This window comes from Pyrgilauda ruficollis, unplaced genomic scaffold, assembly GCF_017590135.1.
Source record: "Pyrgilauda ruficollis isolate IOZ18807 unplaced genomic scaffold, ASM1759013v1 scaffold16, whole genome shotgun sequence".
NCBI lineage: Eukaryota > Metazoa > Chordata > Aves > Passeriformes > Passeridae > Pyrgilauda > Pyrgilauda ruficollis.
Genome location: NW_024514764.1, coordinates 5,367,885 through 5,384,349, shown reverse-complemented (window position 1 = coordinate 5,384,349; position 16,465 = coordinate 5,367,885). Strand labels below are relative to the sequence as shown.

Sequence of the window (16,465 nt, the reverse complement as noted above, 5' to 3'; positions counted from 1 at the left end):
TGTAAAGGCCACTTCAATTTCTACTGTAGGAGTCACCAGATTACTTAGAAAGCAAAAACATCTGACAGCAGGTCAACCCAAAATTTGTTTGGATGCTATATTGAGAGACAAAATATTTTAGCCATACCAAGAAATAATATAATTTTTTAGCTACTGGCAGCCAATTGTATTTTTCTTTGATTCCTGAAGTTTCCCATGGCACTAACTAATGGAACTTTGCATCTTACTTTGGTACAGTGTCTCATATTTTAGCAATGCTAACCTTATTTTATTTAATTTGGGGGGTTTTTTGCCTTCAAAAGGTGATCTCTGCTTCAAGAGGCTTGCTGGAGAAAGTTTCAAAAGCATGACCCTTACATATATATCAGCAAAATACTTGAACAAGCAGCAAGAAAAAAGCTCATAATTACCTAATTTGATGAGTCTTCATTTTGAATCAGTTTGAATGGTGCTTAGATAGCAGAAATAATAGCATTGTAATACATTATCTGTTCATAAAAAATGTATTTTCACTTAGCTGCAGCTTTGCTGAATACAGCCAGGAGTTAGTAGAGCTCTCCCTCAGCAATAGCTGCAAACACAGAGTTTATGCTGCTCTAAGTCCCCTCTAACATCACTGGAGGTGATGAATTTGTACTGCTTTCTGTGAGGAGAATTTCTTTTCCTGTTTAACAGATTCCATGGCTGAGAAGTTTTGCTGTGCAGGGTAAGTCTCCTGCTACTGTCAGTTATATCCCTGAACAATTCTCCCTTCCATTAGGATGGATGGACTGAAATGCCAAAGCCCTGATATTCCTGGAGACAGATGGGTCACAGGGCTGAGGTCAAGCACAGGCAGGTGAGGTAGGACATCCCAGGGCCTCATTTAGGAGCCCATCCAAGCAGGGTGGAATGTTTGGGTTCTTTTGGGCTCCTGCCCCGGGCACTCACCGGGCCTGCCTGCTCCGCTCGCTCGCTCGGACTTTTCACGGCAGCACCTTTGGCAGGCTCCGTCCGTCTGTCTGTCTGTGCAGCCCCCAGGTAGTCTGGTGGTGGGAGGACAACTTCCCCTTTCTCCACAAGGTTCACAGAGCTAACACTTCGGATTGGTGCAGGGCTGCAAGACAGAACCCAACAATCTCTTCAGCACCAGGAAAACAGAAGTGCTGGAAGTGAAGAATGGTGCAATATCCTGGAGCCAGCGGTACTCTGAGTTAAGGCTGTTCCAAAGCTACTCCTTGGGTCTGTGTCTAACCATTAAAACACATTATTAGCATAATTAAGGCATTGTACTGCAGATTATTAGAGAGTATTTACTGTACACGTTACTGAACTTTAAAGAATATGAGCACAAAAATAACATTTAAAATAAATGTTAGCGAAGATCTGGGCACTTCTGCAATTGCCACCCAAAATGTTACCTTGGCACTGGGGCAAAGGCTTTTCCTTCTGCTGATTCATCCAGTGGTCTGGTGTATGATGATGGAAACCATCCTTTTCTGTAAAGGGAAAGGTCTTTTATATTATATAAAATTGGAAAGATCTTTCAAAATACAACAGTAGACTCAGCAAACAGATTTAACTTTTGAAGAAACCAATTTCTGATTACGCCAGATTAGTGTGTAAAACCAAATATGTGCAGAGATTTTTCCTTAGAGGGAGACCTCAAGTCCCTAGTCAGTGACAGCCAGTAAAAAAGGTGGAAAACCATTTACTAATATCTGCTAACATAATCTGGTGAGACACACTTTTACTTCATCTTCAAGGTGATTAATTATCTTACAGTCTGGTTGTGTCGTGCTCCCCATAAAGCCAGCCATCCTTTTCCTCAGCCACCAGCAGGGTGATGGTATCCCCCTGGGCAAAGCTGAGCAGTGTCTTGTTGCTTCCAGCAGTGTGAGGGAAGATTGTCTTCACTTTTTGCCTTTTCATTATATTCAATCCCGTGGCAACAGAAGTTGAACGTGATAAACTGGCATCATCTGAATTCTCTGTCAAAAACAGGGAAAAAAGTTAACACACACAGAAATAAATGCAATTAGTAATCTGAGAGGAAAAAATAAAGGAAAACTCAAGTGAAAATGGAGTCTGAGACTTTGCACTGAGAGACCTCTCACTGCAAATGTTTCTTATCACCATGAAGTTCTTAACTGCATATGCCTTTATATGCACACACCCAGCATAATAAAGCGGAGCCAACAGGCAGAAAAAATATGTGAGTTTTAACTGGTTACTTCTTTCCTCTTTTGGCATGAAAAGTACTGAAGAATCACAGCTATAAAAGGCTTTGAAAATTTTCCCTTCTGAAAAATGGAACTGTGTATAAAATCCAACTGACACTTTCAAATGTGCCTCAGCATGGAGAAGACTTGCAGGTACTCAGCACTTTCTGGATACCAGATGTTTATCAGAAAAAATATAAAGGAAGGCTTAAAACTATGTTATTTGACTAGCACAATATATTGTAAATATATTTTTGAGGAAGAAATGCTGGAATTTCTATTACACATTGAAGAGTTCTGTATTGCTTATGCTGTGGTCTAGTCTAGTTGTTTCCCATATTACAGAAAGTATAAAAATCAATTTATTAGACACTTGGGAAGCAAATCTTATAAGGATTTTAAATTTCAGGAAGACAACTACCAGACTGTTTGCATTTTGTCCCATGTGTATTTCTTCCTTACTGCTACATGCCCTTAAAGTAAGCCAGAGTGAGACTGTCAGTGTTTGTTTGTGTGCACTGAAACACTCAGATGTATCCTGTTCAAAATCATGGAATGCCTTCTGCTGATGACATTTCAAGTCATGACAGCAGTTAAGTTGGGTTAATCAGTGACACACAGAAAGTAATTAAAATAGAAATTACTTATCCTGACCTGCATTTAACACATCTCTCTCCCGTTAGGTAAATTATATAAATCCTTTGTAAAGACCATTTCCTACACCTCTGTACATCCTGAAATTCACATCACTGTAGTAGCAGAGCAGCCCTGAGGTAATTTTGAACACTGCAGGCTGTCATTCACACTTACCCAGTCTGCAGAGAAGGGACACTCACCTGCTGAGTGGTTCTGTTTTTCAGAAGGTGCTTTGGGAGCTGTTGCAGGATTGTTGAACATATCCACGAGTGGGCTCGTGTACGCCCTGCCCGTGGGAGCTGGGGGCACTTTGGATGCATTTTCTTGGTGAGGATAAAAATCATTTCCTATCTGGAGCCACAAAAACAACAGTATCACAATACTGAGGGAACAGCAATAACTTTTTTGCAAGATTAAATTCTAGAGAGCAATGCTTAAATATTCCTAAAGGATACACATTTAAACATGACATAAAGCCCACGCGTTCCTGTGGAATTGCTGATCGAAGGTTTGTAAGAGGCTTGCTGAACACTGCTAGTGGGAAGGCTACAACAGCCTTTTTTCAGCAAACAGCATGATGATCTCCAGATTTTTCTTGTTTAGGAGCTTACTCTAATCTTCTAGAAATTCAACAACTAATGATGACACAGAATATGAAACAACAGAAATGAGAATTTCACTTGTACTCCAATAAGCTAATAATCATGAAAGGAAGAAGAAAAAAAATAGAAAATAACATTTTTCTCAAGTTTACATTGAACTACTGACTATGTAATGCTATTACTTAGAGACAAGAATGTAGGAAATGGAATGACTGGAACAAAAGTAGCCCTGAGGCTGAGTTCTGCAGGAGAAGCCCTGGGCACCCAGCTGAGAACTGAGCCTTGCTTGGACACATGCTCCTCCCTTCTCTGCTGTGTATTTTCCCCATAGCAGAGCTTCAGCTTAATGCTCTTGGTTCCATACCCAAGCCCACTATATTCCAGCTGAGATACACCATGCTGAGGTCCAGCAGAACCTCTTGAAGCCACTGCAGAGCCCAGGGCCACAAGCAGCCTACCAGGGTGTTTCTCTTCACCATCGGCGAGGGCTGCGGCGTTCCCGAGACCGGCGTGGAGCCAGGGGTCCTGATTTCATCTATCATCATTCTGACTTTTTCAGGCACTTTGGTGGCATCACTACAGATTTCCTCCCAGCCAGGCAGCTTGGATTTTAGGAAGTCTGCACACTGCATCCAAATTGAAAGATACTTGTCAAAGATAGGCTTTGTCATAAAATTGCACAAATTTACTGGTTAACTTTCATGATACCAAAATGTTTACACCAGCAGAATGGAAGTATTTTCTAAGATTCATCTAAGGAATACATCTTTGAAACAAATAAGATGTAAAAATATCTCTTTTGCAGGGTCAGGTATTGGAAGTACCTGATCAGTCCATGCATTTTTTTCTTAATACATGATTAAAAAAAATGCACAGTAATCCTTGATTTTTGCTACAATACATTTCCTAGAATAGTGTATTGTAAACATTTTCTGTGAACTGGGCACAACACTTGTCTGGCACTTCAGTTCTTCTTAGCTATTTTTGACAGGCTGGTCTACATGCTGCAGGAAACACTCAATACTCCTGTGTGCCTGAATTTCAGGAGTTACATTTCTGTTTATGCTCGCAGCACTGACCTGAACATGGTAGAAGTGCATGTGCTGGGTAAAGCTGCAGTGCTTGTCAACCAGAAAACAGAACCTTCTTTTCTCTTCAAGGAGAGCTTCTCTGCAGCCTTCTGCAATAAATCTCTGAATATCGCTTTGTCGAGAAGTCACAGTTTCCAAATACTGAGGGAAAAAGGGAAAAAAAGAATCACATAGAGCCTCTGAGTTTTGTTTGATGCAATCCAATATATCCAATCAGTTATATCCAATCAGTTAAGTAAACTCTAAAAGCCTTAGATAAAGGTTTTGGAAAGGCAGGGTGGGATAGGGTGGCTCTGCTTCTGAGTCCCTCTCTTTTCCTGCACAGATCTGACTTCCCTGATCTCATCAGGTGAATGTATGTTGTCCCTACAGGCAATTAGCAGCCTATTTAGGGGTTGTGAGGGGGGTGTCTGTGGTGTGTGTTCAAATTAGACTAATGACCTTTGTCTGCACCACCGCAGCTGCATTTATTCACACAAAGCTGTGATGAATCTCTGCTTCATTTAGGAGGGAGGGAAATGAGTTACTAAAAAGACTGAACTATATTTGTCTGAGATGATGAGGATTCATTAAATGCTAATCCTTGAACTCAGACCTAGAACCTTCAAAAAACCCTCAAGTCTTATGAAAGCAGGTTAAAAGACTGGCTGTAAGAAATAGGAGCTCCTGTTACCTGCACTTACTGTACTGTGTTATACACAGAGAGATTTCTTTGAAAATTAAAATAGATATGGAGGAAAAAATATATAAGCTAGCAGGAAGTACAAGTGTCATGCAAATAAAAATATCAATGGCAAGTATTTTCAGAGAGACACACGACAATGAGAATCTGATTTACTAATTTTAAACCAGTTTCTCTTCAGTGTCTTGCCATTTCGGGTTTCACCTCAAGATGGCAATGCTGGATTGAGGGCAGTAGGAAAGGCAGTAGCACAAGCTGGCACTGCCTACTTAGGGAAATGAGTCTATAGCAAATTACTACTGAATTTGCATAGTTTAGCTGGCTCCCTGTGTAGAGCTCTGCATAAAGGTGCAGTTACAGATCAATTATTGGTCAAGGGATGAAATCTAGGAACCAGAAGTCTCTGAGTATGTACACTGGAGCAGTGAGAGCTCAATTGCAGCTGCAGTAAAACTCTAGGAGTGCCTTCAGCACACATGAGCTTTGAGGAACCATTAACTTTTTCTGTTGACCAGTTTCATACAGAGAAAGAAACAATAAGAGACAGTGCACTGACCTCCATTTCTTTGTGCTCATACTTCGTTACATTTCGTGCTCCTTGGCTTTTCCTTCTGATTTTTTTCAGCTCAGCCTGAGACTTCTCTAAAGAATCCAGTTTGCTTCTGTGTTCAGTTTGGTACCTTTTTAAAGTTGCCTGCAATCAAAGCACTTACATCATTTCATAATGCAGTCAGCCTTGTATCTGGGTAAGGGGCTGAAAAGCATTACTGTGATCTCTGAGATATTGCTCACACACCCCAAATGACTTCAGCAACTGCTGTAGTTTTATAAGGAGCTATGAAGTCATACAGGGGTTCCCTTTTTAACTTAAATTAAGCATGAAAATTTTGGCCATCTTTATATATATAAAGTGCATTTCTATTAAAGTTTGTATCAATTAATTAAATCTTGGGAAACAACATCTAAAAAAATTCTTTGACTTGCAATAGACAAATAAAATAGGAGTTTTGGATTTGAATGTACTTACAGTCATATATTTTACATCCAGGTCTGTTTTCTTCTCCAGTTCAGCTATAATTTCTTTATGAAATTTTTTGAACTTTAAAAACAAATAAATAAAGCGTTATTAAAAATTGGCAAAAGTAGTTTATAATTTCACAATCAAAATTAATTGAAGAAATCATTTGACTTACACTCTCCTCTAGACTGTCATTAAGTTTCTTGTGTGTTCTTGAGATTTCTACCAGAACTTGGCCTGTTGATAAACATACAACTATATTGGTTTCTTTCTTAGACTTCTGAAGTTAGTTAACAAAGAGCAGTAATAAAATACATTTAACTAAATACTCATTAATGGTTATATTTAAGAGGGGTAGGAAATTTCTTGCTATTGCTCATCACAGCAGCTGAAATGAATAATTCACTCTGGCCACAGACAAACCAAGTAGTTCATAAGTGACAGAAGAATAACTAATCATGCATTGTTATGCAAAAGAGCCCTGGAATGCCAGGAAATACTTCCTTCTCTCCAGAGCAGCTCCTGTTGCTTTAGTTAACAGCCTCTTTTTGTGCCAAGTCAGAGAATAGCACACAAGTTGTTACTACCCAAATAGCTGCTATCCATTTCATAGTCTGAAAACTAAACTGCAATGTTTATTAAGTTACTGCACCTTCAGAGTCAACAAAGCAACCTTTCAGTTCCCTCACTGCACACCTGCTAAACCAGACCTGATCCACACAGGAATTCCCACCTGCGCTGCATTAACCCACAGCCAAGGCAAAGCAGATTGCTCAGCATCCCCACAACAGAGCCTGAATATCCCATTCTGCTCTGCACAGACTAAGCACAAGCTTACACAGCCCAGTCAGGACTGTGGGCAGCTGAAAGCTGAACTGTTCCATTTTGCTTCAGGATACAGAGGAACATCCCTCCGTCTTTGGGTGTGGCTGGACGTGCTGAGCAGTGCGAGCTGCGGGCTGGTGCTGCCCTGCCTGCAGCCAGCCACATCACCCTGCCTGCTGCTCACGGCCACGTCAGCCCCACGCCCTTGGTGCCCTGGCACGGGCACACAGAGAGTGCCAGCCCTGTCTGGGAGGTGGCAGCACCGTGAGGGGAGCAGCTGGAAGGGCCCAGTTTGACTGCACCCAAATCAGAGCAGCCACTGCTACCAGCTCCTGACCAGGGGCTGCTGCCAGAGCTGGAACTGCTGGGATCGTGATCAGATCCAAAATATGTGGAAGCCTTGACTAGAGATGTGTTTTCCTGGCACTCCATTTGCATGGCAGGACTAGCAGGTTCAGTTTGACAGCTGGTTCCCTGGCACACCTCCTCCAGTGATCCTTGCATCCCTCAATCACCCTTGCAGCTCTCCCACCTGGATTTGCCACAGGTACCTGCAGTTGTGCTGTCCTCGTGCACAGGCAGGGCTGCAGAGTGACAGTTCTGTAATTCCTGCACAGCACTGGCAGTCACTGCATGGGACTGTGTGTCCCTCCTATTCCCATCTTATGCAATTCTAGTTTCCTTTTTTTGAGCCAAAATAGAAAGGATGCATCAAGTGCTCAACGTGCCACTGTAAGAATTTTGTTTTCTACCATCCATATTCTTTGAGAACCCCTCAGCAAAAACTTATCATCCCATAATGTTTCAGATTGTTCAGCTTTTCAGAAAAGCTCCCAAAAGATGCCAAGAATTAAATAAATGAATGACAGAACTCTTCACGAGAACCTTCTCATCTTCTTTCTCATCTGCACAGACATCCAAGCCTGTCTCCCCAGAGAGCAGGTTGGTGACTTTGTTACCTTCTCAGGCAGAAGCATCCCCATGTCCATGGATGTGTTACCACCTTTCTCCCTTCTAATTTGTCATTCTCCAGTTACATCATCTCAAAAGCTTATCTTCTTTGAAATGAGAACCACATCTCCTGTGAAGCAGCATGGCACAGCAGATTTTCAACTAAATCTTATAAAATGTGGCTCTGCATTGTTTTTATGGGGAAACACCAGGTGGTATAGGAGGAACCTGGCTTTTCAGGAATCATTCTTCCTGCTCCAGTGCCGCCCCCCCACCTCTGCACAGCAGACTGCAGGACACTTAGAGGAAAGAATTGGAATGCAGTGAGAAGAGACAGCCCCTTGGCTAGGAAGGAAAGGAATTCACAGTCACAGAGACAGAGGAGTGCTTTTTTTTTAAAATATATATAGTTTTTCTGAGTTCTGTACAGCCCACAGAGTGCTGTGGTTTTTTGTTCATATTTCAGTTGCTGGTGACTACAGCAATAGAAATACCATGAGAAGTGAGAGGTGCTATAATAATTAGTTGCTTACATGCAATAGAAAAGTAAATACAATTAGTTACACAAACATTCAAAGTAACGGAGGTGAGCAGTGTTATTTTAAGGCTCCAGAAGCGAATGCACTTTGGTTCCTACTTCTTCTGTTTCACCAACTGAACTCAAAAGATAGATTTTAGACTGTAATGGGCTTTTAAAGTTAGAAGAGTTTTGTGAATACTTATCTACAACTTAAAAAGGAAAATGTTGATAAAAGAAAGCAGGAAAAATTATCAAGAAATACAAACAAAATTACATAGCTTGTTTGATTTTACATCACAGACTGGAGAGCTGTTTGGGAAGTTACAGAAATTCAGGCCGAGAACTGGAATGGCCCTCAAAATAATTTCCCTTACAGATTTCTGTGCTTTTAAAACAAACTTATTCCCCCCGTGTAAAAACCCCACTCTGCACAGCGGCTGCCAAGGCAGAGCACTGAGCTAATCCTTGGCCAGGCCAGCGTTCCAGCACGGACAGGCATCCAACAAGGCGGGGCATTGACTCAGCTCAGGGCTGCCACCCTCCCTGCCTCCCTCCCTGCCATCCTTCCTGCCACCCTGGCTGCACCCTGCCTGTCACCCTCCCTGTCACCCTCCCTGCCATCCTTCCTGCCACCCTGGCTGCACCCTGCCTGTCACCCTCCCTGCCATCCTTCCTGCCACCCTGGCTGCACCCTGCCTGTCACCCTCCCTGCCATCCTTCCTGCCACCCTGGCTGCACCCTGCCTGTCCACCCTGGCTGCACCCTCCCTGCCACCCTCCCTGCCTCCCTCCCTGCCATCCTTCCTGCCACCCTGGCTGCCCCCTCCCTGTCACCCTCCCTGCCTCCCTCCCTGCCATCCTTCCTGCCACCCTGGCTGCCCCCTCCCTGTCACCCTCCCTGCCTCCCTCCCTGCCATCCTTCCTGCCACCCTGGCTGCCCCCTCCCTGTCACCCTCCCTGCCTCCCTCCCTGCCATCCTCCCTGCCTCCCTGCCTTGCCACCCTCCCTGCCCAATGCCTTCCCCCGCAGTGGCACGATGGAAAACCTGCGTGTGCACGGGGTCATCTCTGTCTGCAGCCTTTTGGCTTGGAGTGCTCACTTGGAAAGGGGCTTTTTCATCTCTGTCACAGAAAAACACTGCCAAAACATGTCCTGAAGAGAACTCTGAAAGCTGCACTTCCTTCTAAATGGTTTGTGCTGCGTTATTTGATGGGTTTATTTTAGAGTGTTCTGGAACACTTTTAAACAGTGTGTTTAGTTGTCAGTGACTCTGTCCCTAATTTCATTTTCTTTTGCTCCCAACCAGAGATTTCCTGTACTATGCATCAGTCAAAAGTCATATTTATACTTCATATATACATATATATACAATTTACTCTGGGATCTCCTCCCTGCCACCAGGAATCCACAGGCACTGCATGTACCGGCTCACCCATTTCATTTCCCCTTTACAAAATATTGATTTGAAACACAAAAAGAACCCATCCACAGTAACCACACTCTGATCTCTTAAGATTTAAATTATAGATCAGATTCTGCACTTTGAATAAATAGAGAGCATTTTTGCAGTGAACTTATATAATATTTCTTTATTTCAGTTTAAGATAATGGGTTAGTCACATTTAGATGGTGTTCTCCTGAATTCATTTATACAAGGAGACAAGTTTTTGTAGAAGACTAATTCAGGAGAGACAAAATAACCCCTAGTCTACACAGAATAGTATCCAAGCAGAATGGAAATGGAACAACTTCAATATGATATTTGAATTTTAATCATCATGGTGAATTATAGAATAGCTCTAAGAAAGACAGTGGATTCCTCTGGATTAATGGCAGCATAACCTAAGGCCAGGCTCTTGCAAAAAGGCTCAGAAAACTACTTAAGGTGAAGACAAACATGTATTTCTCACATAAATTAAAATATTCTGCTCTATACAAAAGCTGCTCATGATGAGGTTATATATATGAGCCCTCATAATACCTGAAAACCAAATATTAAACACATCATCATTTACTGGCAAACCCCCAAACCTATCAAACAAAACAACAGAACAGAGCACGTGACACCAGGCCACTAAAGTCCAATTTGTGGCAGCTATCCTGTAAACCTGAACCAGTTTTAGGCATCACGTTATGCAATTAATTAATAAACCCAAAACACTGGTCTTGATGATAAACATAACTATTAAAATACTTGTCTTTCAATGATACTTCTTCTCTGCTTTCCATCTTCCCACACCCTGAACATGAAATCTTTGTGATTGAACGAAGTAGGTGTACATTAAATATTCCCTCTTTGTTTTAGAAAACAAAAATTAGTTGTAGATGTTCACTGATAGTTGCTCTGATACCTTGCTGTTACCTTAGAGGTGCACTGTAGGGAAGAGAAACATCAATCTCTTTCAGAAAAGGATTTTGGGGGAACATCTCAAATATCTCAAATGACTTAAAAATTAAACAAACATTCCCCATATCCAGTTCATGAAACCATGTGTCATAATACAGCTATAATCTGATATAGGACCATGAACAGTATTGGTTCCACGGTAAATTTATTTCAGTTTCAGTTAGATTCAGTGCACCCATAGAATGATCTTCTAAGCTGAAACTTCAGGAATTTGTGGAATATTTTTAGGCATAACCAAGGATGTTGGTTCCATCTATATTTTCTACTGAGAAACTAATACAGACTAGAATTTCATTAATGATGTTGGGTTTGTTACAAAAAAACCCAAAACAACTATGAGTCCAAAAGGTGCAACAGTCATTTCTCCATATACAGCATCCCCTGAGCAAGAAAAAATCCTTGAAAGGTTGTCTTGCCCAGGAGATGAAAACCAAGGAAAGCAATTTCTCTCAGAAATACTCATTGTAAGGCCAGGACTTCTGCAGAAGTTACACTTCAACCTCACTGTTTGCACTGGCTGATTGTTCAGGTTATTTACCTTTTCACCTTGTGTTGACTGTTCTTGTGAAGTCTAAAAGAATTTGTTCAAGTTAGAAACAAAAATGGAGCTCAATCAATAGAGTTCTGTCATAGAAACAAGTATCAACAGCTACCTACAAAATCACTTAAACTTTTAAATACCAAATAGCTAAATTAGAATAAATAAAAGTATTAATTACATCCACTTGCTTGAAATATAATTCAATTTTGTTTTATTTAGAGGAGGTCACTCTTGAAAAAATTCAAGTCTCTTAATAGTGAGACTTCTTTAGATGTCTGGGAACAGGCAAAATGCTTAATTATATCACTCATTTACCTCCTGTTGTCCTGTTTTGTATTCAGGGCAGGTTGATTAACTTTGTGACTTAGAGATGAAGCCACATAATTATTTCTATTAAAGAAGAGAATGAAAGGCTGAGTCAAAGCTGCACATGGAGACAGCACAGCCCAAGTGTGCTATCAGATGCTATTGCTGGCAAGATGCTCTTTTCTCCAGGTCACCCTCTGCCCAGAAAAAAAGCACTTATGACATGGGAAAGTTGGAAACAAAGTCCTTTGAAAACAGTAGCCCTCAGGAGGTAGCAAAATAGGAAGTTTCAGAGGGATACAGTGTAACAAATAAATATGATTGAACAAAACATCTGCCAAGCTTCAAACATGTTAAATTTATCATCCTGTGATAGGAAGGATTTAACTGTACAACAGATGCTTTAATGAAACCAAAAGGTTTAATGGAATTTAATAAATGAAGGAAGAAAATCATAATGAAGGATAAAATAACGCAAAACTTGCCCAGCTCTAACTGCACTTTTCTTCTGATACAATTTGTCCAGAATGCTTTAACACACTCCCTCCATCAGTACAATTAATAGTAATATGCACATAAATCAACAGGGCTAGGTCAAGTCTGCCTTTCCTTACTGCATGAGCAAACATGGAATAGGAATTCAGGAGTGAATCTCCCTGTAATTCATTTTACAAAACGGCATTGACACATGACCATTCAGTGCCATTTTGTGAAGGTGACTGCAGAAGGTGAAGGGGAGGAGGAAAAAAAAAAAGAATAATCAAGAAAAGGGGAAGAGATTTTAAAGTATAGTAGAGTATTTTAAGTCCACTCTACATGCTGGCTATAATACTCTTAGGCAGCTAGAACCATACATAAATAAAATCTGTAAATAAAATAAATATAGAAGTAAGGAGAACTTTACATTCTAAATGGCATTCTGGAATTAATTTTAAAATATGCAGAGTTCTCATTAAGGCTGTGAACAACACAAATATTTCTGTGATAAAACAAGCAAATAAGTTAGTTAATTTAAAACAGATTAAGGGTTAAGGAAAATAAGTAATTACTTCCCAGTCTCATTGATACAGAAGAGATAAACAGTCCTGCAAGACGTCTAAGTCTAAGTAGTCTGAATATCTTTCCTCCATGTCCAGACAAAAGCAGTAAGCAATAAACAGGATTGTGCAGGACACTGCTGCTAATTTTGTGGACCGGGCACTGGTGGTGTTTGAATTATGAACTCCCAGTGCTCCACTTGCTCCTTCCCACAGGACTTCACTGCTGTGCTCCTGAAAAACGTATTCTGGCCCATGCTGACTTCTCAAGTGTCTTTGACCACAATCAAATTTTCATCTGATTCAACCCAAAACAGCCTAAAACTCCAGCCTCTGTTTTTATCCAGTCAAATTAATTCTTTCCAGTTATATCACAGCCAACACACTTGGCCAGGAGTCCACAGCTGCTTTACCCAGCACAGAGAACTTTCTAGGCACAAGATGCATCTGTAGGATCAAAGGGGACTTTTAGCATTTTACTTTTACAGTAAATGCTGTACACTAAGTTCTGTCCTTCCCAAATATTAGCTTTATTTTGCAATGCACACGTTTGCCTGTACATATATAACCTCCCCATACAAGAGCCAGTCTGTTTCTCACTCAGACATACTTGGCAATACTCTCTTGAGCACTTCCCTGTCATTAGGATACACATTGCTCTCAGCACGGCAAATAGAATCAAAGAATCCTCTTATTCAAAGATCCTTTCCCATTTCATAATTAGGCAAACAATGAAGGGATAGAGCACAGTTCACGTCTATTCTAGTAGCCTAGCACCTCTTATGATATAATTTCCTTTTGTAGCCCACGATCAGAACTATATATAGTCATCCTTTTCTTGTCCTAAAACTTCATTGATGATCATGTGAAATAGTTTAGGACCACATAATAAAGGACTTTCCCAGTACAGAAGACAGAATTTTAATTACTTGAATTAAAATTATTATTTTTCTTTACAACTCTGGGATATTTAAATATTAAAAGAGACGGAATACTGCTCAGCTCTTTGCACCTTAGAAAGTCAATGCCTGTTTATAAGCCATATTCAGTTAAACCCAAGGATCAACTTGCCTTTTAAATATACTTCACTAAGACAAAAATTAATGCCAAATTCTTTCAGCAAGACATAGGTGACTTTAGAAAGAACTACACAGCTCATACCATGCTATAAAGTGGGCAGTGAACTGCTAATCCAGGATTTATTCCCACATAAGGCTAGAAAAGAGTGAATACTTATGAGATTAACAAGACCATTTTGATTTCCATTTACTCAGAGTTTGTTCTTAGGTTGATGCTCCTATTTTCCTGTTTTAAATGGAACAAAAACATTAGCTCACATTGTATTCTAAAGAGGAATGTGACTTTACTGCAGATTCAGCAAAGTTCAGTCTGCAGTCTAATTCCCCCATTTCTCACAAGACGTTTTGATCTCTTAGTAAAAAAAAATTCAGAGATTAGAATTTTTTTAAACATACTATAGCACTGAACAGATGATAATCAACATGAAATATTCAGCTTGTCTCAGATGATTGGTAAGTACAGAAACTAAATTTTAATGTTAAAAAAAGGAAAGGAAAAGTCTATGCCATGTAAATAATGCATAAAAAATTACAAACTTGTTTTTCCACCTGTTACTCCATTACTAATACATACGAAGTCTGCTGCAGGCATTTTTGTTATTATTATTTTTTCTACCCAAACATATAAACCCACAATACATTAAGGTTTGTATGTCAGAGACTCATCTTTCATAGGGCCTTGGAAGCTCTGTATACCACAGCTTTTCATACCTGAGCTGCAGTGGTGTGCAGTGGCTGGTAATCTTCACACAAGTCAGGTGAAAAGAAAATAAGTTACAATACAGCCACATGCCTGAACTTGCCTGGATGAAACCCTGCTGGTTTGAGGCAGATTAGTTAAGGAATATCATACAAGAGAACTAATCCCTGTTTTACAGCAGGGATGGAACAAACAAATCATGCTAACCAGCAAAAACTGAAGTTTTTATGGGTTTCCAGTACCAGAGAAGGTAAATATTTAAGTCATCATTATAAATGTTAAATGAAATGCAATAAACCACAAGAAATCACTGCAATTTTCATTACAGCATTTTGGAACTGCCACTGAGTTTCACAGTCTTGGCAGTGATGAAAAAAAACCCAAACCAAAAAAACCCACATCTAAATTGAGTCAAAAGTTTTGATAAAATTCTCTTACTCAGAAGCCCAAGACAATTGGTTTAGGTTCCCTGCCCTGCCCCATGGGACTGTTAGTGACATCTACAATGCATACTGGATTATATTTTCTGTTGAGAAATAATTCAGCAGGAAGAGCTGACTGTACAGACTAAATATATCCTTTCACTAAAGGATTTACAAGCTAGCTACAAATATGACGTTATTTTCCTCACAAAGCTGTCATTTACTTTCCATTTTTCCTCTCACTGAGAGCACAAGTACATTTTCTCGACACAGGCTTATTTCACCTGGGCTGGTGGTGAGGAAAGGCTGGGATTGCTCAGCATCCTGAGCTCAGAGATGTGAGAGAGAACAATCTCCTGCCCCAAAGGAGCCCCGGTGATGGAGCTGCGCTGGGGGGGTTCAGACTGGGGGAGCACACACCTGGAGTCACTCTGGGCTAACCAGACTGGCCACAACCCAGGAAACATGGCATGGACACACAGCGAGGTCCAGGGCATCCTGCCTGGGCTCCCACTGCAGGATGAAGGATGCGAGTGAGGCTCACGTGAAATTTACGTGTTGCAGCACAGTGAGAAATTCTTTAAGGAGTCCTTTCACTATTTCCTCAGGCCTTTGAGGCACAGCAGGAAGATATCAAGTCTCACTCTTTGCAGGTGTTTGGAATACGTATTTTTCCCTGGAGGGTGTGTGCTCAGGAGCATCATTAGGGGTTTCTGAGCTGAAGCCCAGAGTCAGGGCACACAGACAGGTGCTCTTCCAGCTGCAGCTGCCCAGACACCAGTTCTGGTGCCAGCACCACCACACTGCATCACACAACCACCCTGAGCAGGTCAGGGCTGCAGGCTGCCCCCATCTTGTCACTGACTGAAACCAGGAGAATCAGCTTTGGTTTATAAGGTGCAGTAAGACTGGGGCAGATGGGGAATAAAGTATTAAAATTGACTGAAAAATGTAACCTATTATCTAACTTAACATTAAAAAATAGCTGGAAAAATGTCACTGAAATCCTATGAAATCTGTCTTCTTTCTTTTCTCTGGTGCTACTGCTATCTTTAACAAAGGGCTTGTGTATTTTCATATTCTGCTTCCTCCCATCAGCCATTTCTAGAACCTGAAAATATGTAACTTATCTGGAAGTCTTCATAACAAAATTTATAATGATATAATTGTATACAGAACAAACTTTTTGGGTAGTTCTGTAAGAACAAACTGCAGTATCTGTTTCTAGACACATTCTTTATGTTCAGTAACAAACCCCCCTCTCATTCACTGCGCTTCTTGAATGCATCATTTCTGGTTTATATTCCAGCAGGGATATATTACAGAACTTACACTCAAGGCTGGCTCATTCCTTCCACCTTTCTTTTAGCAGATTGGAGGTTTGTATAGCACAAGCCTGGAATGTCACTGTATAACTGGAAGATACCAAACCTCATTCCTGTAAAACC

At 40.8% G+C, this 16,465-nt stretch overlaps 1 protein-coding gene across 1 annotated transcript in view; it reads right to left on the bottom strand.

The window, feature by feature from the left end:
- BAIAP2L1 (BAR/IMD domain containing adaptor protein 2 like 1) overlaps window positions 1-16,465 on the bottom strand; it is a 35,397-nt gene that overhangs the window by 3,234 nt on the left and 15,698 nt on the right. The window contains exons 4-12 of the mRNA XM_041462798.1: window positions 6,406-6,467; window positions 6,240-6,311; window positions 5,769-5,906; window positions 4,519-4,671; window positions 3,898-4,065; window positions 3,038-3,188; window positions 1,763-1,970; window positions 1,401-1,478; window positions 931-1,096 (exon numbers count right to left, since the gene is read on the bottom strand). Of these exons, the coding sequence (XP_041318732.1) occupies window positions 931-1,096; window positions 1,401-1,478; window positions 1,763-1,970; window positions 3,038-3,188; window positions 3,898-4,065; window positions 4,519-4,671; window positions 5,769-5,906; window positions 6,240-6,311; window positions 6,406-6,467 (1,196 nt within the window). The remainder of the gene's footprint in view (window positions 1-930; window positions 1,097-1,400; window positions 1,479-1,762; window positions 1,971-3,037; window positions 3,189-3,897; window positions 4,066-4,518; window positions 4,672-5,768; window positions 5,907-6,239; window positions 6,312-6,405; window positions 6,468-16,465) is intronic.